Raw genomic sequence first — 27024 nt, 5'->3', positions numbered from 1 at the left:
TCCCTTCTTTTGGCTATTGTGAATAATGCAGCAATGAACACTGGTGTACACATAACCATTTGAGCTCCTGCTTTCAATTATTTGGGGTAAACACCTAGGAATGGAATTGCTGGGTCATGTGGCAATTCTATGTTCAACTTTTTGAGGAACTGCTAAACTGTTTTCCGTAGCAGTTGCTCTGTTTTACATCCTCACCAGCAATGTATGAGGGCTTCAATTTCTCCACATCCTTGCCAACCCTTATCATTTTCCTTTAATATTTTTATTTATTTTTTAGTATAGCCATATTAGTAGATGTAAAGTGATATTTCATTGAGGTTTTTACTTACGTTTACCTAATGACTAATAATGTTGAGCACTATTTTTTGTGTGCTTATTGGCAATTTATATATTTTCTTTGGAGAAATGCTTATTCAAGTCCTTTGTCCATTTTTAAATCTTAATTGGGTTGTTTGCCTTTTTGTTGTTGGGTTGCAGGAGTTTTTTAAATATATTCTGGGTATTAAACTCATCAGACCTATTATTTACAAATATTTTCTCCCATTCTGTAGGTTGCCTTTCACTTTCTTATAGTGTCCTTTGATGCCCAAAAGCCTTCAGTTTTGATGAAGTCCCATTTATCTATGTTCTTTTGCTATCACAGCTAAGGGATCTCTGCCTAATCCAGGCCATGAAGGTTTACCCTTATGCTTTCTTCTAGAATTTTATAGCTTAAGTCCTCCTACTTAAGTATTAACTCATTTTGATTTAATTTTTATATGTAGTTGTGAAGTAAGCCTAGTTTTTACCATTTTAAATGGTTTTATAAGCGCCTAAATAATATACTCAGTTTTGCCTCTTGACACATGCAGTCTAAAATATTTATCACCTGGCCCTTTACAGGAAAAGTTTGCCAATCTCTGCGGCCAGGTGCAGTCCTTGCAAATAGAGTGCTTAATAAATGTTTAACAGATTCATTCAGCAAATATTTATGAACCTTCTACTGAATACAAGGCACTTACCAAAGTATTATGGTGAGAGGCAGGGGTTTCAAAATTAAATGAGAACTCATTAAAGCCCTTATTGAACTTACTACATCTAAGCAGCAATTAATTATACCTAGCTGAAAAGAAGCCAAATATTGAGGATTGAAAATTCTTCTGTACAAAAGGTCAGTCTTGAATAGTGACACAAACTGAGACATAAGAACTATCTCAATTCTTTTCAGAGTAAGAGGCATAATAAATTTGGAAAGATGCATGCCATGATGTGCACATGTATGCACACAAACACATCTCCTTTTCTTCGGTCAATTCTAAAGAAATGAATAGAGATGATGAGCCACTAGCGACAACAGCAACTGCTGTCAGAGGAGAAGGAAAAGCATTTGCAACTTAGAGTGAGTCTTCATTCACCTCTTTTTGCTAATAAAGGTTGGCTTACATAGGCAGCAAGGAGTGTTCACGATCTGTGGATCCAAAAATTTAAATTAAAATGCTCTTGCGGCAAGAATCTGTCATCCTCATGACAGACCTCCGGAAGAGACCCACTTGTCCCTGTTTACAAATGCAGAAGGAATACTTTTTACATTTCAGCCTCCCTTAGTGGAAAAAATTATAAAACAATGCAAAATTGAGAAAGAATCTCAATTTTTCTCCCTTTATACTTTGGACTCTGTATGAGTGGTTCCCCAAAATCTCTGTCAAGAAATTCCCTCCTCTTTTTTTTTTTTAAAGACAGACTCTTGCTCTGTGACCAAGGCTGGAGTGCAGTGGTACAATCATAGCTTACTGCAACCTCAATCTCCTAGGCTCTAGTGATCCCCCCACCTCAGTCTCCCGAGTAACTAGGACTATAGGTGTGTGCCACCACACCCAGCTAATTTTTTAAAAAGTTTTATTTTTGTAGAAATGGGGATCTCACTATGTTGCCCAGGCTGGTCTCAAACTCCTGGCCTCAAGCAATCCTTCCTCCCACCTCAGCCTCCCAAAGTGCTAGGTTTATAGGCATGAGCCACCACACCTAGCCAAGAAATCCTTTGGATAGTGTATCAGTTGGGGATTGAGTCTGACTACAAGGAAGAGATACTCAATTCAACAATAACTTAAACTGAAGGCTTCATTTTACCTGTGTAAGTGAGGTCTGGACGTAGGCAGTTGGGAGCTTCTTTGGACTCCTTCTGTACAGCTATCCTCAGCATGTGGTTTGATGCTTCAGGGTCACAAAAAGCTCTTCTATCTCCACATGTCTATGTACCAAGAAGAAGGAAGGGGAAGGGCAAAACTCTCACATGCACCTGAATCACCTGAGAATCTTGTTAAAATGCAGATTTTGATTCAATAAATCTGCAGTTTTGTATTTCTAAGGTCTGCTGACCACACTTTGAAGAGTATGTGCCAGGTGCGTCTGTGCTCTTTTCTAGAACCTCCCCCAACCCGTGACCCTTATTTCCATCTTATTAGCTAGACTGTCACATGGCAACTCTGGCAACTCCTAATTCAAAAAAGATTGAAAATGTAGTTTTGTAGTTAAATACAAATTGGGGACTTCTAAGTTGGGAAAAAGAGAAAATGGATATTGTATCCTAAGAGTGTTTGCTGCAAGTAACTGTTTGATTTGGAAAACTCAGTGCCAGACACCCATCCTCTAGTTACTATCTTAAATTGGTACTTGACAAACTCTCACCTGCACCTGAATCACCTGATAATCTCGTTAAAATGCAGATTTTGATTCAATAAATCTGCAGTTTTGTATTTCTAAGGTCTGCTGACCACACTTTGAATAGTAAATACTTCAATCACTGGATCTTCTAATCAATCAGAAAAGAAATCAGCTGATTTGTTTTTGATACTTTTTTTTTTTTTTTGAGATGGAGTCCTGTTCTGTTGCCCAGGCTGGAGTGCAGTGGCATGCTCTCGGCTCACTGCAACCTCCACCTCCCAGGTTCAAGCGATTCTCCTGCCTCAGCCTCCTGAGCAGCTAGGATTACAAGCGTGTGCCACCATGCTCGGCTAATTTTTGTATTTTTAGTAGAGACGGGGTTTCACCATGTTGGCCAAGCTGGTCTGGAACTCCTGACCTCAGGTGATCCACCTCAGCCTTCCAAAGTGCTGGGATTACAGGCATGAGCCACTGCACCTGGCCTTTGATACATCTTAATGTGTGATTTTAAATTTTAGTCACATGGTAAAATAAAAAGCCCAAATGACCCTTAATATTCTTGTAAATATTTAAAAACTGGAATCAAATACTGAAAAACCATCAAATAAATAGAAACTGTGGGATATTGTACAAGTGGCCTGAATGTGTCAAAAAAAAAAACAAAAAAAAAATGGCATGACAAACAACAAAAGGCAGGAGGAGTGTTCTAGATTAGAGACTGAGAACAACCAAATCCAGTGCACAAACCTTGTTCATATCCTAGATTAAAATAATAAACAGCCATGAAAGATATTTTTGAGACAACTTGGTATATTTGAATATGGATTGTACATTATATTATGGAATTTTACATTTCTCAGTGTAATAATAATATTGTGTGTTTATAAGAGAATGCACTTATTTTAGACAGTGTTGGTTGAATTATTTAGAGGAGAAGAGCCATGATGTTTGCAACTTACTTTCAAATCGTTTAGTGAATTCATATTTTCAGAGAGTAAAAAGATAAAGCAGATACAGGGGGAAAGTTAACAACTGGTGAATCTAGATAAAGAGTTTACAACTGTTCATTATACCATTATTGCAAATTATCTGTATGTTTGAAAAACCTCCAAATAAAAAGTAGGGAAAACCTTAGTCGTGGAGTTACAGCACATAAAGCTGAGAAACAGATTTTTTCTTTATTTTTTTAGAAGTATTTTGAGAAATGACCGTTACCGAGGAAGAGTGTTACACACGAGCATACTCATCAATAAAATGTCTCTAATAGAGAAAATACCATCTATTGCAGAGAGCTCCCCTTCTCCATGATCCCTGAGCCTGTGGGGCACATCACAGCACTATTAGTCTGTGTCCTTTTAAGTGTATTGATAGACCCGTCTCCCTGACAGGACTGGAAGTTCCATTAGAAAAGAGTCCAAGTCCTACTCATCTCTCTGACCCCAGCTGCAGATTCTAATAAACATTTGTGAAAGATGGAAAGAAGGTATGATTGATTGACAGCAGTTGCCAGGGTAGTTTGGAAGACAGCCTTAAAACCAAACTCAGTATTTGAAATCAGAAATAATCCTGGACTTGGTTGCATGCCACTGGAGAAGAGCTTGTGCCCGCCTGGCCGGCTCAGCTGCTTTTATGTTCAGTGGGGTCATTAAACTTGTCAGACTTGTTTGCACTGGCAAGCAGGTCATTGGAGCCAGTTCCTCATAAGGCACTTAGCGACTTCAGGGTCCCATTGCAGTGCATTACACACAAAATGAACAAAGAGCCAAAGAAAATAAAGACAGTGGCCAGAGGGAAACTACGTCACTCTTTTAAATAATCATCCGAACAGAAACAAATTACTGACACTGAAAAGCCATCTTTTAGTTTGATTATGTAATCATTCACCAAGATCTCTTTGCTCTCCAAATTTTACCAAGCAAGCGCTAGAATGTTTGACCTTATTAGCAGGATCCTTATTTCCTCTATTTTTTTCAGATTCAACTAAATAATCTTGATACAGGTACAGGTTTTTCTGACAAGTTGGCTCTCAATAATCAACTGATGCCATATCAAAGAGAGACAGCTCATAAAAAGAACTGGTTCAGGAGAACTTTAACATAAAGATTCTTCTATGTCCTCACAAAATTGTAAGTTTGCTGCATCTAAATAGTTTATGAATACAAGCATTTAAAAAAAAAAAAAAAAAAAACCTATTTGACCACAGATCCTTAAATAGTAACTGAAGACACAATCAAGATCATCTGGGAAGGAAAGAAGATTTGGCAGAATGTCAGACCAAAACAGGATCCCCACGTTGCTGAAAAGACCCACTTGCTCATTTATATTAAGTGTAACTACTGCCTGGTCCATGTTCAGCTTATTCTTCTGACAAACTAGGAAGAATCCGATGGCCATTTACCATTATCCTTTCTTGCAGAAGTTGATAAAGTAAGTATTGAAATATCAGGGCACTGTAAAATAATCATAACTAGACCACAGGGTATTATATTTTTCCTATCACTAACACTTACTTCTTCATTTCTCATGGGTCAGGTTCATTAGCCGTGATTTTTTTTTTTTTTTTGAGATGGAGCCTCCCTCTGTTGCTTGGCTGGAATGCAATGGCACAATCTCGGCTCACTGCAGCCTCCACCTCCGGTGTTCAAGCGATTCTCCTGCCTCAGCCTCCTGAGTACCTGGGATTACAGGCACCCACCACCATGCCTGGCTAATTTTGTATTTTTAATAGAGACGGGGTTTCACTATGTTGGCCAGGCTGGTCTTGAACTCCTGACCTCAGGTGATCCACCCGCCTTGGCCTCCCAAAATGCTGGGATTACAAGCATGAGCCACTATGCCTAGCCTAGCCATGATTCTTTTGATTGCAAGTGACAGAAACTCAATCTACACTGGCTTAAACAAACAAGGAAATTTCTTGGCTCAGTTAACTGGGAATATGGAGTTAAAATCAGGGGACCAAATCAGGAGATGACTGTCTTCCTCATTCTGCTTCTCTTGGCTTGTATCTTTGTTGGTGCCACACTCAGGTAGAACTGTTCCCTGTATTTGCAAAGATGACCATGAGCAGCCCCAGGTCATTTTATATTTTAAACTAGACATCCTAAAGAAAGGAGGACACAGGCTGGGCGCAGTGGCTTAGACCTGTAATCCCAGCACTTTGGGAGGCCGAGGCAGGTAGATCACCTGAGGTCGGGAGTTCGAGACCACCTGACCAACATGGACAAACCCCGTCTCTATTAAAAATACAAAATTAGCCGGGCATGGTGGTGCATGCCCATAATCCCAGCTACTCGGGAGGCTGAGGCAAGAGAATCACTTGAACCGGGAGGCACACAGGCAGAGTGTTATCTGCTGATGAGGGCATCAGCATCACCTGGGAATTTCTAGCAATGCAAAACTTTAGTCTCTACCTAGGGTAACCAACCATCTGTGTTTGCCGGGGGTGCTGGGCTTCTGATGCTAAAACTGAAAAAATCCCAGGTAAACTGAGATTTGTTGGTCACCATGGGCTGCAGACCTGCTGACTCAGAATCTTTGGAGTCCAGCTCAGAAATCCGTGCTTTGACCAGCTTTTCGGGTGATTCTTAGACATCATTTCTGAGTTCTTGTTTTAGAGGAGAACACAGTTCAAGCAAAGGCTCAGAGCAAGGAGAGTTGTCTTAAACCGCTCAGCCTGGCTCCTCATTCTCGACAGCTGCCTCCTGGTTTCCTGTTGCAGTGGGAAACAAAACTAGGGCAGTGGGTGTCTTGTAGTGGAGGCCTCTGCCTCTGGTTGGGTGAAGAGGGCAGAGGGATGAGAAAATTCTGCCGCTACTTTTCACCTCAGTTTATCTGCCTCAGCCCCCACGACAGCCTGGGAGTGGGGGAGAGACTACCTTGGAGGAGAGTGTCGAGAGAGAGAGATGATGGGAGGAAGGGAGCAAAAAGGGGGCAGCCTTCGGGCCTTGCTCAGCCTGTTTGTCCCCAGCCTGTTGTTTGCCCTGCTGCTTTGAGGCAGAACTCAACTCCTTCAGCATCATAGAAACAACATTATAAGCAACCTTAAGGCCATGCCTTCCCTTTTGTGATAGGTTGACTTCAACCCAGTGCTGGGACTCAGAAACTGATACCCCAAAATATGGTGCTTTGTACACGCTCAACTGAAAAAGGAGCCTCAAGCTCTCTCTGACCACCACCCCATCCCCCACCGTTTTCCCAAAGCATAGGATTCTCTGAAGTTCCTTATCTGCTTCAAGTCCAGGTTGAACAAAGAAGAAAACAATTACCCTTGATCCCTTCCCAGAGTTTTCATTAACTGAACCCATCTCACAGGAAGGAAGACTAAAGTCTGTCAACAAACCTGAACGGACTTCTGTCACAAACCACAAACAGACTTTGTCTCAGACCATTATATGTTCTTCAAGCCCATTAAGTTCTCCCTGATAATCATTTATTGCCCCTGGATGGAATTCCTCTTCTCTCCCTTCTCATAATCCGTTTTGTCAGGATCCAAGCCCCCATTCTTTCTATAACCTCAAGCTAGGATATAAGCTTCTGGACCCCATTAGGGAAATGAGGTCTTCATTCTAAAGGTGCCCACATCACATAAAACTACGATCAAACGAATTTACATGACTTTTCTCCAATTAATCTGCCTTTTGTGAGTTGATTTTTCAGTGAAACTTCAGAAGAGAGGGGGAGGTTTCCTTGGTCTCAACAACAGAAAGAAAAAACTTGCTTTCCTCTCTCCACATTCTTCTTAAGAATCTCAAGTTGGCTTAGTCCAGGGTTCCTCAACCTCAGCACTACCGACATTTAGGGCTGGATAACCCTTGGTTGTGTGTACGTGCGGTGGGGAGCTGTCCTATGTGTGGTAGGATGTTAAGCAACAACCCTGGCCTCTGCTCCTTAAATGCCAGCAGCACTGTCTTCCCTAGTTGTAACAACCAAAAATGTCTCCAGGTGTTGCCAAATATCCCCTGAGGGGCGTTTGAGAACCACTGCCAAACTTCCCTGCCTGCAGGGGAAAGAGTATGGCTCTATTTGCCCAGCACAAAGGGTTTTTAAGACTTTGTTTTGGGCATAATATTTTCAGGCTGATAACCTCTGATGTGCAATATATGTTACTTTATGTTTTACATCCAAATGGAATTTCTTTCCCAAGACTCCCTCCCCAAACAAGTCAGTGAAGGGTAAACTCTGTCAAATCAGATCTTTCTCAGTCAATTCATGGTCTCCTATGACTTTCCTTTTCCCTAAGCTCCAAGGGAAGGAAGAGGGTGGAGGGCTGGGTAAGATGTGCCCCAGGGTTGTCATCTGTCCATGCTGGTTTCTACGTATGGTCCTTCTTTTAACTGCTCTTGGTTCATTGCATCTTTTTGCTATGGCATCTACTAAGAGGCCCCAATTCCTTTCCAAGTACTGTGTTTCAGCCTGCTGTGCCCTAAGTCCCCACAGGCCTGCCTCAAAGCCTTTGCTGCTCCACTGCCTATCCCTCTCCCTCTCTCACGGAAGCTGTGTCAACATTTTAGGTGGTCCCCGGCTGGGCCCCAGAGCCTTAGGAAGTTAGTTTTCCTTCCCCTACTTGTTCCAAGTTGCAACTGTGTTCTGTTCTTGTCAGTTCTATTCTATGCCATTCCATTGCTTTCATACCACAATAAATCTCTTGACTTGCTCAGGCCAATAGGATGACCCCTGGCCACATGTGACTGTCAAGCACCTGAAATGTGACTCGCCAAAAGAAGATGGCTGATGGCATAAAATACACGCTGGAGCTGGATTTTTATTTATTTATTTATTATTATTTTTTTTTTGAGATGGAGTTTCACTCTTGTTGCCCAGGCTGAAGTGCAATGGCACAGTCTCGGCTCACCGCAACCTCCGCCTCCCAGGTTCAAGCAATTCTCTTGCTTCAGCCTCCCCAGTAGCTGGGATTACAGGCATGTGCCACCACACCCGGCTAATTTTGTATTTTTAGTAGAGACGGGGTTTCTCCATGTTGGTCAGGCTGGTCTTGAACTCCCGACCTCAGGTGATCTGCCCACCTCGGCCTCCCAAAGTGGTGGGATTACAGGCATGAGCCACTAAACCCAGCCGGAGTTGGATGTTTAATATAAATAGAAGATTCATTAGAAGTGTTAATTTTGTTGTTGTGGTTTGGAGACAGGGTCTTGCTTTGTCCCCAGGTTGGAATGCAGTGGCACGATCCTGGCTCACTGTAGCTTTGACCTCCCAGGTTTAAACATCCTTTTGCTTCAGCTTCCTGAGTAGCTGTGACTACAGGCACACTGCACCATGCCTAGCTAATTTTTTTTTTTAATTTTTTTTTTTTAGAGACAGGGTTTCACCACGTTGCCTAGGCTGGTCTTGAACTCCTGGGCTCAAGCAATCTGCCCACCGTGGCCTCCCAAAGTGATGGGATTACAGACGTGTGCCACTGAACATGACCAGGAATGTTAATTTTGAAGAAATAATAATATTTTGGATATATTGGGTTAAATAAAATAGATTTAAAATAGATTGCTAAAATTAATTTCACCCTTCAGGGGTGGAGATATCATCCCAGCCTGGTCAGGGTATTCTGTTCTCTCGGCCATAACGAACCAGTTCAAGCAGGGAGCTTTGTTAATTACGGTCAGTCTTAGAATTTTTGCTTGAATGTTGGGAAGGGGAAGTTCTCTTTCTACGGAGGTTGCCAGCAGATATGAATAAGCGTGGAGCTTCTGGCAGCCATCTTGCCATCAGGCTGGGAGAGACCCACCTGAGATGGGAGTTCAGAGGAAAGCCCACCCAAAACATGGAGAGAGATGGCTTCCCTATTAGTCAGTGAAACAGAAAATGGAAGTTGCTTGTCTTTTACAGCTTCCCTATTAATCCATGAAACAGGAAATGGAAGTTGCTAGTCTTTTACGGCTTCCCTACTAGTCCATGAGACAGGAAATGGAAGTTGCTAGTCTTTTACGGCTTCCCTGTTAATCCATGAGACAGGAAATAGAAGTTGCTAGTCTTTTACGGCTTCCCTATTAATCCATGAGACAGGAAATGGAAGTTGCTAGTCTTCTAAAGCCTGGACTTGGGAACAGACACAGCATCATTTCCACTATAGTCCGTCAGCCAAAACAGCCACATAGCTTGCCTAGTTTCAAGAGGAGGAAACATATGCCTCACCTCGCAAAGGAAGGAGTATCCAAGAATTTCTGGCCATCTTTAATCCACCACAATGACATAAAAAGGTGGGGCAAGTAGGCTTCTATGTGTCTAATGGGCCATCAAGGGGGACTCAGACACTTACGAAGATAGAAGGCAACTGTGTGTGTGTACTTTTCAGCTCTACATTTCCAACTGGCATTTACTAAGTTTATAGATTTTAAAATCATAAAAGAAAATTTTGAATGTCTATAGTGTTTAGGAGAGGAGAGCTTGGAGTATCCTCTGATGTGTGCTTCATTCATAATAACCTTTTAAAAACTGCATATTTGATTCAGACACTTAAAACCAACAAACCAACATTTATTTCCAACAGGATTCAGTGGGCCCAGACAGCCCATGCTAGGTGTTGATGCACTTTTCTTCCCCTGCTGGGAAGCCTCAGAACATGATTTCCGGCTGCTGTTGCTCCTGGATGGTCGGAATTATTCCAAATGACTGCACAGTGTGGCCTCTTCCTTCTTCTCCCACGGTACAGTGGAACCATGAGTGTATTCCTTGTGTTGAAATTGAAGTTTTTGATGTGATGATAAGAGTAATACAAAAATAATACTACCTACTCCTCCTGAGTGTTGACTAGCTCGGGCAAGGAGATGGAAGCTTAGATATATACACTCTATCTTGTAATCTTCACAACAACCCAATGAGACAAGTATTACCCATTTATTAATTCAAAAATGTCTGTTGAGCACTAGAGGGGTGCCTTCCTTTTTTTTTTTTTTTGAAACAGAGTCTCGCCCTGTCGCCCAGGCTGGAGTCCAATGGTGTGATCTCGGCTCACTGCAACCTCCACCTCCTGGGTTCAAGGGACTCTCCTGCCTCAGCCTCCTGAGTAGCTGGGATTACAGGCATGTGCCACCATACCTGGCTAATTTTTTGTATCTTTAGTAGAGAAGGGGTTTCGCCATGTTGGCCATGCTTGTCTCAAACTCCTGACCTCATGATCCACCTGCCTTGGCCTCCCAAAGTGCTGAGATTACAGGCGTGAGCCACTATGCCCGGCCAAGGGGTGCCTTCTGAAATCTCTTGAGCGCATGGATTCTGCAGAGCTTAAAACCAAGACCATCCCTGAACTTCTCTGTCCCAAGAACCAATAAATTCCATTTTTAACTTAAGTCAGTTTATACTCAGTCTCTGTTACTTACAATCAACATATCCTGGGAAACCCAGGCAGAATCTTATCCCCACAAATCAGGGTTGTCAGGGATTTTTTTTTTCCTGGCTATTATATAATATAGTGTAAAATAGATAAATAGAAAATCACAAATCCCATATTAGTAACTCTTCTGAGACTTAACTTACTGTTGAGAATTGGTCCTGAACAGTTTAGTGGTACAATTTGAGGATCATGTGGCCTCCCCTGATCTAGGCCCTAGGGATACAGTTGTGAATAAGATAATCACAGTCCTTCCTCTAATGAAAATTACCTTGTTTTTCTGGTGGAGGATGATAAAGAAAGAAGGAAGAAAACAAGAGGAATCAGATAGTGACAAATGCTACAATGAAAATACAGGAGTATTTTCCGGATAATAATATCGAGTTGATGAGGAATGACTACTTTAGGCCAAGTGGTCAGGGGAGCCCACACCTGGGAAGTCACCAGTAAGTCACCTTTATGTTGAGACCTACATGACAAGTAAAAACCAAACATTTCACCATCTAGAGGAAGTGTGATTCAGGCAGCCAAGCAGGTAGTGTAAAGGTCCTGAGGGGTATTCAAAGAAAAAAGGTTCAAGTGTGATTGGAGTGCCTTTGAATGAGAGGGAGAGTATTGGGATATGAAGTTAGACAGGTAGGCAACAGCCCTATCATGTATGGCCTCACAGTCTAGAATAAGGAGGGTTTTGTTTTTAATTCTCTGATGAAATCTATAGGATTTTTTTTTTTTAATTTTAATTTTTATTTTTGGAGACAGGGTCTTGCTCTGTCACCCAGGCTGGAGTGAAGTGATGTGATCACAGCTCACTGCAGCCTTGATCTCCCGGGCTCAAGTGATCCTCCCACCTCAGCCTCCAGAGTAGCTGGAACTACAGGTGCACATCAGCACACCTGGCTAATCAAAAAAAAAATTTGGAAGAGACAAGTTCTCATATGTCACCCAGGCTGGCCTCGAACTCCTGGGCTCAAGGGATCCTCCTGCCTCAGCCTCCTAAAGTGCTGGGATTACAGATGCTTGGCCTATAGGTGAATTTTAATCTAGGTAATTATGGGCTATGTTTGGGGATTTTCAAAGCTCGTTCTGGCTGTCCTGTCCTTTGATGGGTAGATTTTAGAGGGTCAAAACAAAAATATTGTTTTAGTCCAGGTCAGACATGCTGGTGGCTTTTTCAGAAGTGGTGGCAGCAAAAATAGGAATGAACATACCTGAGAAGACACATATGACATAGCAAGAGACAACCGAGGAACCCTCAAAACTAAAATGTGCATTACATCCCCAGAGTTGCTCAGTGCAAAAGCTGCATGCAGTGGTTCCAAAATAAATTCAGGATGCTGTTTAAAGCAAAAATCCATAATTGCTAGATGAGGTGGGGAGGCGGGGCAGAGAGGCAATTGATTAGATGTTGGTGGTGCTGAGATGGAAAAGCAAGCAGAAAGATAAGTTTTAGAAAACAAATGCAGAGTTTTGCTTTGCACTTGTTCATTGAGGTGTCCATTAGACATCTCAGGCAACATGTCAAAAAGATAATTGAAGTTAGACTTAAAGTTAAGATTTGAAATTGAGGGAAGTAGTCATTATTAAGTGATAGTGTTTATCATGGAAGAATAAACGTCTGAACACGCCTAAGAGTCTGTAACATTGAGAGGTGATTTGTCCTATCAGACATCAAAACATTCCACAAAACCCCTGCTTTACGATAGTATTGAGGCCGGGCGCGGTGGCTCACACCTCTAATCCCAGCACTTTGGGAGGCCAAGGCAGGCAGATCACCTGAGGTCAGGAGTTCAAGACCAGCCTGGCCAACATGGTGAAACCCCATCTCTACTAAAAATATATATTAAAAAAAAAACTAGGTGGGCGTGGTGGTGGATGCCTGTAATCCCAGCTACTTGGGAGGCTGAGGCAGGAGAATTGCTTGAACCCAGGAGACAGAGGTTGCAGTGAGCCCACACAGTGCCAGTGCACTCCAGCCTCGGCGACAGAGTGAGATTCTGGCTCAAAAGAAAAAAAAAGATAGTATTGATAGAAGATCAGATAATACCTCAGTGGAACCATATAGGCTCAAGGAAATGTATCTCAGTCAGTACGAAAATGTAATATATGGCAAAAATTGAAATTTAATTCATTGGGAAAAAGGATGGAATGTTCAATAAATGATGTTGGCACAACTAGTTACCCATCTGGAAGAAAATAAAATTTGTCTTATACATTCTATAAAAATGAACAGATTAAATAATTAAATGTGAAAAACAAAATAATAAAGGGTCTTGCGGCTGGACGCAGTGGCTCACGCCTGTAATCCCAGCACTTTGGGAGGCCAAGGTGGGTGGATCACCTGAGGTTGGGAGTTTGAGACCAGCCTGACCAATATGGAGAAACTCCATCTCTACTAAAAATACAAAAAATTAGACGGGCATGGAGGTGCATGCCTGTAATCCCAGCTACTCAGAAGGCCAAGGCAGGAGAATTGCTTGAACCTGGGAGGTGGAGGTTATGGTGAGCCGAGATCACGCCATTGCACTCCAGCCTGGGCAATAAGAATGAAGCTCGTCTCAAAAAAAAAAAAAAAAAAAAAAAAGTGCTTCAAGAAAATCTGTGATAATGCTTGCACAACCTAGAAATAGGGAGATCTTTTAAAAACTGAAACTCTGGAAGTAATGCAAGAAAATAGAGTATTTGGCTATGTAAAAATAAAATCTTCTATCTGGCAAAGATTTCATTAAAAATGATAAAGGACAAACAATATATTGGAAAGTCTGTAATTCAGATGACAAACAGTTGATTTGTAATGTTGAAGATCTCTTTCAGATTGTCAAGAAAAAGACAAATGACCCAATTTTTAAAATGAGCAAAGGATGTGAATAGACAATTTGTGGGGTAGCATATACAAATGCTGACAAGCACATGAAGAGATGAACAAATTCATAGGTAGTCAGGGAAATGCAAAGTAAAGCAACACTTTATTGTTATTTTATTTTCTTCAGGCTGCCAAAATTAATGAGCAAAAATATTTATTGCTGGTGGGGATATAGGGAGATGGGTGCTCATATTTGTGGCAGAAATGGGATTGCTTCAGTCTTTTGGAAGGGAATCTGGCCACATCTATTAAAATGAAAAATGTATTTATCCTTCAACCCAGCAGTCTCTTTCCTGGGAATCTATCTTACAGAAATAAAAACGCTAGCATATGAGGATTTATATACAAAGATGCTTTTATAGCTTTGTTTTTAGTGGCCCCAAACTGGAAACAAAAATGAGTACCTTTCAAAGGGAAAAGTTGAATAATATATGGTCCTTTCACATCATCTAGTATTATATAGTCATTATAAAGAATAAATCAGAGGTAAAACAGTTTACTTAGATTTCACAAAGTATTCTTGGATGAGAAAAACAAAGTATAGAGTTTGTGTAATGTAGCTTCGTTTTAAAACTAATGATGACAAACTTACTCTGTGTATATTTACAAGTCTATGAAATTATTTACTCTTATATAGGATTATCAGAGCAAAAGAAGTGAAGAATACATCCTAGGTTATTAACATGGGATCATTCAAGAAGAGAGTGATGTAAATGGAGGGGGAAATTTAAGCAAAAAGGAAAAGAAAACAGGCCAAATAATCACCTCCAAACTTCACATTTTAAAGAGTTTGATTTCTTCTTGAGATTCCCCAACTTCCATGAAAAGTCACATTCAAAAACAAACAATACCAATTCCTGCCTACTCACAGTCATGTGTGTTTAAAGGCAGACTTCATTGTCTATCATCCCAGCGTTTTCAGTAACAGTTATATAATAAACAATTTCTGGTCTTCAGACAGAGAATATTGTAGAGCAACATGTTAACATGTTGATTGCCTTAGAAAAAAATAGATGTTGAGTACAAGCAGCCACTAGCATCAGTATTACACATCCATCTAAATATCCATCAGTTGGGAACAATAGATACTGGGGACTGCAATAGTGGGGAGTGGGGGCAGGGGAAAGGGATGAAAAACTACCTGTTGGTTACTATGTTCACTACTGGGGTGACAGGTTCAATTAAAGGCCAAACCTCAGCATCACAAAATACACCCATGTAACTAACGTGCACATGTACCTACTGAATCTAAAATTTTTAAAAAAACAATCAATCAATCAATCGTTATCCACCATTGCTCCATCAACTCTCACCTACCAAACTAGAGCTAATGGGTGGGGTGGGGAGTAGAAGTGAAGGGGAAGAAGGACTGAAAACATTTTAGAGAACACATTGAACTCAAATTGAAAAAAAAAAAAGAACATGTTGGATTCAGAAAAATGAATTAGAAAATTTGGAATCATTTACACCAACACATTCAGGAGATGGACAAGCAAACTCCCACTGATGACTGAGCTGCTTAAGAGTTGATACTTACACGTACAATTAAAACTAAAGTTTTTCTCACTGAACTCTGGGTATTTGGCTTAAAAATAAAATAAAACTAAAGATGTGGTGGCTTATGCCTGTAATCCCAGTACTTCAGGAGGCTGAGGCAGGGGGACTCTTTGAGGCCAGGAATTCAAGACCAGCCCGGGTAATATAGTGAGACCCTGTGTTTACAAAATATAAGAATAAAAAAATAGCTGGGCCAGGCGCGGTGGCTCACGCCTGTAATCCCAGCACTTTCAGAGGCCGAGACGGGCAGATCACAAGGTCAGGAGATCGAGACCATCCTGGCTAACACGGTGAAACCCTGTCTCTACTAAAAATACAAAAAATTAGCTGGGCATAGTGGCGGGCGCCTGTAGTCCCAGCTACTTGGGAGGCTGAGGCAGGAGAATGGCGTGAACCCGGGAGGCGGAGCTTGCAGTGAGCCGAGATGGCACCACTGCACTCTAGCCTGGGCGACAGAGCGAGACTCCGTCTCAAAAAAAAAATAAATAAATAAAACAAACAAAAAATAGCTGGACATGGTGGCATGAGCTTGTAGTCCTAGCTATTTGGGAGGCTGAGGTGGGAGAATTGCTTGAGCCTAGGAGTTCAAGGCTGCAGTGAGCTATAATCACGCCATTGCACTCCAGCTTGAGTGACAGACACTCTGGCTCTTAAAAAAAAAGTTAAAAAAAATTTTATTAAATAATAATACATAAAGCAACCTTGATATTGGCTCTTTATATTTTATTCTTTTTCTTAAGAAAAAAATATTGGCCACACCCTAGGAATGAGTCACAACTGCAGTTTGAAAAATGCTGACATAGAGCAGCAAAGATAAATTAGTATTAGTGCTTTGTGAACTTCCTCAAGGTCATATTTTTAGTCTATGTTACTTGTTAAGTTCGGAGACAATACATTTGTGAAAGTGAACAGCATCTTTCTAGCCCTCTACTTGCACATTTCCTTGGCGTTCTGAATTAGAAACAGGGCAGTCATTTTCTCTAAGAGGGCCAGGGGCAGGTGGGGGCAGCTCATATATACAAGTTCTTCCTAAGTTACACATTCATTTGTTTTGGACTTGCTTACTGGTTTTCACTGTCTTCCACCACAAGAACCTTCTTTTCTTGCATCTCAGACTAATTCTTCTTGGTTTCAGTATTTAAGGTCAGTCAACTGAAACTTGCTAATTTAGGAATACCAGGATAAGCAAGAAAAACTCTTTACCTGTGAGTAACTCATAGATCAGAAGAAACAGATAGGTAGAGTGAGATGTTGACAGTGTTCCAGCAGTAGGGAAAGATGGATGTAACTGACAAGGGGTGGAGATGCTTCCTCAGAAGAGATATAATTGAAAAAGAAATTACCTAATTTTGCCTAGGGTGAGAGATGGTATTCCTGGAAGATGGAACAGCATGCACCGAGGCATGGAGGCAGGAGGTAGGGAGAACAGAAAATTCCATTTTTCTAGAGTTCCAGGAGAGTGATGGGAGATGAGGCTGCTGTGCACATCTGTAGGCCTGGGGAGCCCCCCAGGTGACTCTGTGCTCTCACTCTTCTCGGGAAGGAAGCAGGAAGGGGTAGGTTCAGATTTCAGGGTCTCAGTTTTACTTCCTTCTACTAGACTATAGCTCTACTGAAAGTCTGGAATTGTCTTATTATCTGAATGCTCACTGCCTGGTACAGGGGCTGGTATGGACCCAGTGGACATTCAGAGGAATATCAGACAATTAGCTCACCCTTGCAGCACAACACTTGGCGGATATCCGAAACTCAGGTCCAGTCTGTGCTCTCATCTTCAAGATGAATAAAATAAAATTGCAGCTTTTTTGAAATAACTTAGGAAAATAAATATTCTCTTTTATTAAGAATGCTTTTCAAAACTACCCCTTCCTGGAAAGATGTTTCCAATGAATTAATATCTTAAAATTATTATCATTTTACCTTCCAGATTCTACAGATAAGGAAAATAGAGATGAATAAAACATAGGAGTATAAAAATGATTGACTTGTGATATCCCAGTTTTCTATTTCTTACCAGTGGCTGATGCTCAATAACAACTTTAGGTTTTTGATTATTTTTAAATAAATTTATTTTGGATAAGTATGAATGTCATCAAAGAGATAATTGCATGTTAGAGTTGGGTGATCCTTTCGAGCTTATTCTGGCTTATCCCTCTCATCTTATAGTTAAGGAAAGTGGAGCCTAAATAACTTTATGCAAGCTGCCCCAAATTTTCTTTTCTTTTTCTTTTTTTTTTTTTTTTTTGAGACGGAGTTTGGCTCTTGTTGCCCAGGCTGGAGTGCAATGGCGTGATCTCGGCTCACCACAACCTCCGCCTTCCAGGTTCAAGCAATTCTCCTGCCTCAGCCTCCTGAGTAGCTGGGATTACAGGCATGCGCCACCATGCCCAACTAATTTTGTATTTTTAGTAGAGATGGGGTTTCTCCATGTTGGTCAGGCTGGCTGGTCTCGAACTCCCCACCTCAGGTGATCTGCCCGCCTCGGCCTCCCAAAGTGCAGGGATTACAGACGTGAGCCACTGCACCCGGCCCAAATTTTCTAATAAACAATGAAAATCAACCAAACAGCCATGACTCACAGCAAGCTACCTGTTTGATGTGTGTCCCTTCAGTCTCTTAAAAATGTGTATGTGTATTCTTATACTAAAATCGTATCATACTCTTCGTATTTTTGGATCTTGCCTTTTTCATTCAATATATTTTGAGGATTTTCTCCAAATTTATTCACATGTTTATTACTCACATATCCACATATTTAATGGCTCCAAAATATCTCATTGTATGGATAAACCATAATTTAAGTGACCTCTTCCCTGTTGTTGGGCATTTAGGTTGTGAGTTTGTGTTGTTTTATTGGCAATAAAACCTTTGCATCAGTCATGAGGCTTCTTTCTAGTTATTTCTTAAGGGAGAAATTACTGGTTTGGCCAAAGGGGATGGACATGTCTAAGGCTTCAGATATATACTGCCAAGCTGACTAGCCCAGGAAAGTTGTACAGATTTGCCATAATCAATATGTTTCATAACTGTTTTTGAAATCTTGGCAACTTTAAACCTAATAGGTCAGTATCAGTAATTCCCATTAACGTAAGAATTCAAATTTGCCCTAGTTTTAATTATTTAAAAAATTTTCATAATTTTTAAATAACAACAATTATGATGCAACCATGACTTTGAGAAGTCAAGAGATCTTATTCTCAAATTGTAAATGAATCCGTAAGAGCTAAGAGAGAAGAAACAGGCTATTAAATGGCCAAAGATCAAATCTGAAATGTCCAGGAGTTTTCCTGTAGGGGTCACTGTTACTGTCAATTTATGCCTGCAAGAAAACTAAAATAGTCACACATTAAAGAATGTATGCACATTTTTAATGTCTGATTCCTCTACATTTCTTAAACTGCAAAATAATAAGAACATGCAGCCAGATAGCATCGCGATACCAACTTCTTTATATAATGACACATACCATTCCACTCAATGTGCTCCTCAGTTTGAATTTATAAAATATATGCTACTCAAATGAAAGGGACTTATGCCTGCTCTTAGTAGAGGAAGCATTAGCTAATTGCCTAGCGCTCCATTAGCATATGGCCTATACTGACGTGAGAAGGAAAGAACGTTCATTGCTGTGGCCAATAGGATCCCCTCTCTCCACCTTCCCTTTTCTGCATCAGAATCTACACAGACAAAAGTCAGATGTTGTAATATGCATTTTATCGTGTCACTTAAGTACTAAGAGGTGCTTTTAAAGTTTTTATTAATGCTGCTCAAACTTGACCCCGACGGTCCAAGCAAGATACAGGCCAAGGTGTCAGTGCGGACACAATCGCAAGGCGGCTGTTAGGCTTCAGGGCTGGGCAACAAACTTGCCAGGTGCTACCAGGACGTATTAGCCCTCTCTACAAAGCAGGTGTCTTTCCCATCATAAAATGCAAAGCAATCAGCCGTTCCCTTTCTCCCCAGCCCCCTCGTCCGGAGGCCGAGAGGATATTTACCCTGGGCTCTTGCAGTTCTCTTGTAACTGAACCCAGCGGCCGCTCCTTCTCCGAGCTCAGAGCCAGCAGGCTCAGGCCCAGCCACAATCTACAGGCAAATTGCCGAGCTGACCAAGGGCTTTGGCCAAGCCTGAGCTGGGCCAGGGCGTCTGGGAAGCGGAAGGAGCCAGTCTAGGAAATCCGGGTGTGCGTGGTGGTGAAGCTGGTGGGCAAGCTTCCACTTCAGGTCCGGGTAGAGACCTCGGGGCTTTGTGTCTCGCAACAGACGCTTGGCGCCGCTCCTCTTCCAGCCTGCTGCCGCCTTCTCCGAGCGAGTGAGTTGGCGAAACTTACTCACCTGTTGGAACCCGGGGCCTGGCGGCCAGAGCGTGCAGGTTACAGCAAACCTTGGCCGGGACGCCCCAGCCAGGAGGCAAGTGTGGGGGCTGCTCCCAGAGACGCCAGCTCCCACCCCCAGCTCCGCGCCCCCTACTGGTCCCCTTTCACTTCCAGGCGCCTTCGGCTTGGGGTGCCCAGAAGGCCAAGTCCAGCAGACGCCAGGGCTGCAGGTTCAAGATGCTCCGCCTCCTCCTGCCACTTAGAGCCACAAGCGCTAGCGGGAACCTTTCCACTTGGTCTTAGTCTGCGGTCACTGCTGAGGTTTTCAGAACTTTCCAGGCAAAGGCCAGCCAGGTCCTTTGCCTCCAACCCACTCCGCGCCTACCTCCCGCCTGGGGACACCCCTAGGCCCAGGAGATCCTACTCTCCCCCGAGCACCGACGTTCCAACTGTCGTCTGCGCCCCCTGACTGCTGTCCGGCTCCTGTGCCAAGGGGCGAGCGTATCTTCCCGGGGCCAGCAACGCTCCCAACTTCTCGCCTCGCCCTCCTCCTCCCCAGAGTGAGAGTGCGGCGGGCTGAGCCCGGATCCGGGGTGCACTCGAGCGTTCCCAGCGCTCAGCATTCGCCCCCTCCTCAGAGCCGACTTTCGGGGGTGATTGAGCCTCGGAGGTCCAGGCCTCTTATACTCCAAAGCTCAAATCGGCCCCCGTCTTTTCTCTCCATACCCCTGTGCCCGTCGCATGCTGGCCGGGTGAGCGGCCGGGCCGAGGATTCGAGTGCCAGGGGCCGCGTCGCCCCGTCGGGTGCTGAGCTGAGCGCACCATGGCCAGCTGCTGCTGCCTGTCCGCTGAGGAGAAGGAGTCGCAGCGCATCAGCGCGGAGATCGAGCGGCAGCTTCGTCGGGACAAGAAGGACGCGCGCCGCGAGCTCAAGCTGCTGCTGCTGGGTGAGTGGCTGCGTCTCCGACTCCAGCGAGCCGGGCGTTCCCCTCCCGAGCCCTCCCGGCCGCTCTACTGGCACCCGCGCGGCCCTGGAGCCCAGCGGGGTGCAGGGCGGCTTCGTCTTTCTCCTCCTCGGAGCTCACGGATGCCAGCAACTTGGGGCCTTAGGTGCCTGTTTTTTCCATCTCTGGCTGGGCGACTTGCAAAAGCACCCCCTTCCCCTGCCCCAAAACAGGACAGGGACCTGTAACACTTGACCTCTTGACCGCTGTACCCTATGTGTTCCGGTGTGCGCCCCTCCTGAAAACCCCGTCCACTCCTCCGCCCGCAGCACACCCAGCTTGGGATCTGTGGTGACCCACATGTTGGGTTCAACGCTAGCTCTGACCCGCACGCTTTCAGTTCTAGATGAAGCATCTTGAGAATTTACCACGTGCCAGATCTTGCTAAGTTCTTATGGGCATCACCACCTGGTGATGCGGGCAGGTGATATCGCTATTCTAGAGAATTAAAACATGGAGGCCTGGAGAACTGACCAACTTGCCCTGATTGAGAAAAGGCAAAGCCGATGCTAAGGTCTGCTGTGGGGGTGAAGCCCGTGCCGTTGCTGCTCCTCTGAGCGTGAGCTCCTATGCCTGCCTCCCATGGGGGTCCCTCGGGCCTTTGTGTTTGCAGCAGACCCAAACCTCCCTTGCCCAGCCTGACTCCGTGTGTCCACGTCCTAGAATTCAGCTTGGCTGCCCTGGTGCCTGTGGCAGGTCTTCATCCAGCTCTTTTGGTCTCTCTGCAAAGGTCTGGGTAGGACATCCACTTTCAAACACAGAAAACAGTTTAAGGTTTGCCCAAGTTATGCCATGAGGCAAGGATCCCACCTCAGACTTTCTAGAACGCTGTCAACACATTTGCTGTTTGAGGAATATTTTACCTTTTCTGCCTTTCAGACCATGATACCAGCTGTCAATTTTTTTCTGGATGGCCACAAAGATTTCAACTTTTTTTCTTTCATCCCTTTTGAACAGGAGTCTTCTCTCATACCATCTGTCTGTTTACTTATTCATCTTTATTCCTTGTATAGGAATCACCCTCCCAGAAAGCTTCAAGGAAAGAAAAAGTTGATCTAGTTAGTGTAATATAGAGAGGGTTCTCAGCCAGTACAGGCTTCAGACCTGGGCGGAAGAACCCCCTTACCCTTATCCCCTGGGTTTAAAGGGCCCAGTCTGGCCTTTTGGGAGTTGCGGGGGTGCCCCTCCCCACAGAGCTGGAAGTCTGTAGGTCCAAAGGGGCTGGCTACCCAGAGACCATGCTGCCCCCTCCCTCCCAAGACCTGGATGGAATGAATACCCAGCCCAAAGGGACCCATACCAGCTTCTAAGGCCCGAGCCCTAGAAAGGAAGGCAGACCTAATCCCTGGAGAGCTCACAAAGGGGCAGCTGTTTGCTGGGGTGTAAAAGTGCCTGGAAATGTGGGCTGGGTAGGAGTGGAGGGAGTCCCCAGGGGTACCCAAGAAGAGGCCCCCCTAGGAGAGAGGGAGCTTGGGTGGGGAAGGGAAGGGGCTCTGTTCATTGGCCAGGTCTGCTATTTCTGTGTCTGACCCATAACTTTGAAAGGTCTGAAAATTCTAAATTGTCCCTGGCCTTCTAGGCTGTTATAAAGCTACTTTTGTCAAGGGAGGAGGAATACGTGACAATTTGCTAGCTTGATTAACACTAGAAAATAACTATGGGTGGGGGGGCTTTGTACTTTTGCCCTGAACCCCACAAACCAGAGAGGTTTAGTTGCATATGTACTTTTTTCTTTATAAGGGCAGGCTGAACCCCATTTCATTTTGCAATGCTTTGATTTGTGTCAACGTATGAAGTACAGTGTCCAGAATATACCAGGAGCTTGACAAATGCTGGCTCTTTGTATGAAAAATTGTGCAGTCAGCTGAGTCATACTGTATTGGTAATAAGCCTGTTTGATGTAAAATGCTTGCATTTACGCACAAACTAGGGGAGAAATGTTTATAGGTAAATTGTTTGCCCTGAAAGTCACATTAATCAGGGTGACCCGAGGGTCTTCTTCATCTCCCCAGGCCCTTGCTCCAACCCTCCTCCTACCACCTTGAGGCACTGTCTGACCTCTGGAAACTCCCATTTTCATCTTGTCGAGTTGTGACTAGCACATCCCCTTTGTGAAAACTTTCCTGTGAAAAATAGTTTCTAAACCACACAGAGCTGTTCAGAACTCCAAGGATGGACTTCAAAACCTCTGATTTATTTCAATCTGTAAAGTCCTGGGGCATAGCTCCATTTCTTCTCAAGGAAGAGCCAATGACTCAGAAGAGACAGGAATTAGGGGAAGGTATGCGCCGTTTTGTCTGAAGTCATGCAATTCGAGTGAAAAATTCACCCATCTCTCTAGTGGGTAGATTAGAGCATCCACTGCTCAGGTGCCTCGGTTAAAAACCCCACTTTGCAAATGGGAGTTTGGAATCCTTTTGTGGAGTATGGGATGACCGCCAAAGCCACCATCTCTTTCACAATGAAGCATGCTTTTGCAACAAAATGATGTGAGGATGTTTCTGAAGTGCAGTATCCTGTTTCTGCTTAATAAAAGCACAGGTCAGTGTCTACCAGGGAAAGATAAAAGCTGTTGTTTGGTTAAGGCTAATAACTGCAAGATGTTGGTGTGACGCCTTCTCATCAGAAAGACGTGGAGAAAATAAAGGAGATGGTTGAATTTAGTAGGAAGAAATTTCTTATCAGTTCCTTGCATAAAAGTAGGACAAAAAAGAGTTCTGATAAGAACATTGGTGAGTACTGATCAGCATAGGGAGAAAGTGTCAGGACAATAGCTATTAAATAAGGGAAGATGAGATCTTTTATTGATTTTCCTGTTAAATGCAGATTGGTGAAGTGTGGCTTGTTAATTGGGTTGAGTGTTTTAATTCTGGATGCAGGCCTCACCTTGGAGCTCTCTGGAAGGAAGAGGAATTAGTATTTAACAGATACTGGCTGAATTAGTTTGCTAGGGCTGCCATAACAAAATACCACAGACTGGGAGGCTTCAACAAAGGAAATTAATTTTCTCACAGTTATGGAGCTGGAAGTCCAAGAGCAAGGTGTTGGCTTGGCAGGTTTGGTTTTTCCGGAGGCCTTTCTCCTTGGCTTGCAGACAGCTGCCTTCTCCCTGTGGCCTCACATGGCCTTTCTTCTGGGAGTGCACATCCCTGTGTCTCTCTCTCTCTTTTTTTTTTTTTTTTTTTTGACACTCTTTAGGTTGGAGTTCAGTAATACAGTCACGGCTTCCTACAGCCCTGACCTCCTGGGCTCAAGCATCTTCCCACCTCAGCCTCCCTAGTAGTTGGGACTATAGGCGTCAGCCACCATGCTGGGCTTATTTTTATTTTTCTTAGTTTTTGTTGCCTAGGCTGGTCTCAAACTCCTGGGCTCAAAGGATCCCTCTGCCTCAACCTCCCAAAGTGTTGGGATTACAGGCGTGAGCCACCGTGCCGTGCCACTTCCTCTTCTTATAAGGACACCAGTTCCTATTTTATTAGCGCCCCACTCATTTTATCTTAATCACCTCTTTAAAGACATTATCTTCAAATACAGTTACATTCTGAGGTACTAGTGTTTGGGATTTCAACATATATAAGCTTTGGCAGGAGGACTAAATTCAGTCAGAAACACTGGTGTAGAGATGAAAAATGTAGATTCTTAGCCCAGTCTGCCTGGGTTTGAACCCTAGCCCTACAGTGTCTTAGCTGTGGACTAAATTCTCTGGGCTTTGGATGGCAGTGAGCGCTCAGTGTCAGTTATCATCAGTCCGTTTTTGAGTATTTTCAGGCCCTAGAGAGGTGTCATTTTCCATTTTAGTTGACCAACTGTGGGTTGCATAGAAGTTGGTATAAATTGTCCTGGTAGTGCTTTAACAGAAATGTTTTGCTTTGAGTTTCCCTTAGTGTTTTCTGAGCCATAAACTGATCTTAAAATTCCTCTTCCTACTTACACCAAAAAGTTGAAAATCTGGTCCCAAAAAGTTTTATTGGATTGGTTATAACAAAATCCCATTTTAGAATTAGCTATCATGTTCTTGGGCAGGAAGTCCATTCCAGAAAATGGTGCAAATAGTGTGAGTTTCAAGGTAGAAAGTGACACCAACTGGGTGCGGTGGCTCACCCCTGTAATCGCAGCACTTTGGGAGGCTGAGGCGGGCAGATCACCTGAGGTCAGGAGTTCAAGACCAGCCTGACAAACATGGAGAAACACCATCTCTACTAAAAATACAAAATTAGCCGGGTGTGGGGGCACATGCTTGTAATCCCAGCTACTCAGGAGGTTGAAGCAAGATAATCGCTTGAACCTGGGAGGTGGAGGTTGCACTGAGCTGAGATAGCACCACTGCACTCCAGCCTGGGCGACAGGAGCAAAACTCTGTCTCAAAAAAAAAAAAAAAAAAGACAACACCTTTTCACTCTGAAGAAGAAAAGGAATGAAATGGTAAATATGCCCACGTTCCTTTGAGCTTAGTTCAATGCAACAGCCTTTTCCAAGGTGCCAGCCACAGTGCAGGGATTCCTTCCCAAGGGCTGAGTTGGAGAAGGACAGTTCACAAATAGCTGTTATGAGGAAGATGGTCATAAAAGCTTAACAGATATTAAGAGGTGGAACAGGCAGAGCGTAAAGGGGGAGCCTCTGCAGGAGGCATCATCCAAGTGGGCCTTGCACTATGGGGAGGGTAAGATGCAAACGATTGTCTGTGCATGGGGGCTTGGGTGAGACATGCACAAACTCTCCTCACCATCTAGGGAAATTTCTGAGGACAGTAAATGGTGTTCTTAGGATCTGGGATCATATGAAGGATCCCTTGGGGACCAGATTTCATTGAGTTTTGTGTTTTATTTTATTTTTGTTTTTTGAGACAGAATCATGCTCTATTGCCCAGGCTGGAGTGTAATGGCATGATCATGGCTCACTGGAACCTCTGCCTCCCAGGTTCAAGTGATTCTCCTGCCTCAGCCTCACAAGTAGCTGGGATTACAGGCATCCACTACCACGCCCAGCTAATTTTTATATATTTTTAATAGAGACGGGGTTTCACCATGTTGGCCAGGCTGGTCTCGAACTCCTCACCTCAAGTGATCCGCCTGCCTCAGCCTCCCAAAGTGCTGGGATTACAGCATGAGCCACCGTAACTGGCCTGTGTTTTATTTTAACCAGTTATGTGAGTATTGTGTTCACTCTAAAATAGACGTTAAAATAAAAATGCTTACTTTTTTGCCATAATATGCTTCAGAAAGGAGGATTGTGTGGTTTTGTCTGTGGCTTCTGTTCATCCTGGCTGGAGCAAACCAATCTCACCAGATAGTTTGCTTCCATCTATAACACAGCAGTTCCTGAGGCCTTTCAAGAGGCAAATGCATGTACCTCTTCTGTCTACCCTTAAATGAATACAAAACCTTTTGAAATACTGGACTTTTACCCTTTGTACCTTTGCAAATCATCTTTATTGAATACAGTAAGTCACCAGGCTTAAGTATACACTTCGAGTTTTGACAAATGTATGATCACAATCTAGAAACACTTCCATCATCCCAGAAAGTTCCCTGTGCCTTTGCAGTCAATCTCCTGCTCCAAATCTTTTTTTGTTTTTGTTTTTTTTTACTGTTTATTTGGAACTGATTAAAAATTTATAAAGATTTGCAAGGAAAAAGGTATGCCCTTTTCCCTTGGCAATGTTTGAGGGTAAGTTATATGTATTGTGGCCTTTTTTTCCCTAAACACTTCAGTGTGTTTTTCTAAAAATAGGGATAATCTCTTACATAAGCGCAGTACACTTATGAAATGTCTATACATTTCACTTTGATGCAATATTTGTGTCCAATCTATTATCCATATCCCAGTTTTGTCGGTTCACCCAGCAATGTCCTTAGTGGTGTCCCCCGCCTCCAGTATAGGGTCCAGGGGAGGCTCAGGGATTGCCTTTGGTTCTCATATCCTTTTCGTTTCTTTAATCTGGAACTTTTCCACAAACTCATTGCTTCTACGACATTGAATTTTTGAAAAATACAGTCCCCTCTCCCCTTTTTAACGATGGTTTCTCATTTGGGATTTAACTGGTGATTTTCTTACGATTAGAGATTCCAACTGTGCTTTTCTGGCTGGAACACTGGATACGTGCTGTTGTGTCCTTCTCGGGGGTGGCATCTGGAGGCACACCATGTCCATCTGCTCCTCTGTGGTGGTGATAACTCTGATGGCCTGGTTAAGATATTGTCTGTTTTATCCACTGTATCATAATTTTGTGGAGAGACACTTTATAAGGCCAGTAAATACCCTGCTTCTTATCAAGATTTAGGAGTCATTGATGGTTTCCAGTTGATCCAA

General features: G+C 43.3%; 1 protein-coding gene across 1 annotated transcript in view; it reads left to right on the top strand.

Moving 5' to 3' along the window:
* The first annotated feature begins 20000 nt into the window (after positions 1–20000).
* Positions 20001–27024, top strand: part of GNA14 (G protein subunit alpha 14) — a 227156-nt gene continuing 220132 nt past the window's right edge. Inside the window, exon 1 of the mRNA XM_032164341.1 lies at positions 20001–20658. Coding sequence (XP_032020232.1) covers positions 20535–20658 — 124 coding nt within the window. The 5' untranslated portion in view covers positions 20001–20534. The remainder of the gene's footprint in view (positions 20659–27024) is intronic.

Source organism: Hylobates moloch, unplaced genomic scaffold (assembly GCF_009828535.3).
Source record: "Hylobates moloch isolate HMO894 unplaced genomic scaffold, HMol_V3 SCAFFOLD_10, whole genome shotgun sequence".
NCBI classification, from domain to species: Eukaryota; Metazoa; Chordata; class Mammalia; order Primates; family Hylobatidae; genus Hylobates; species Hylobates moloch.
This window is presented reverse-complemented; position numbering and strand designations above follow the sequence as displayed.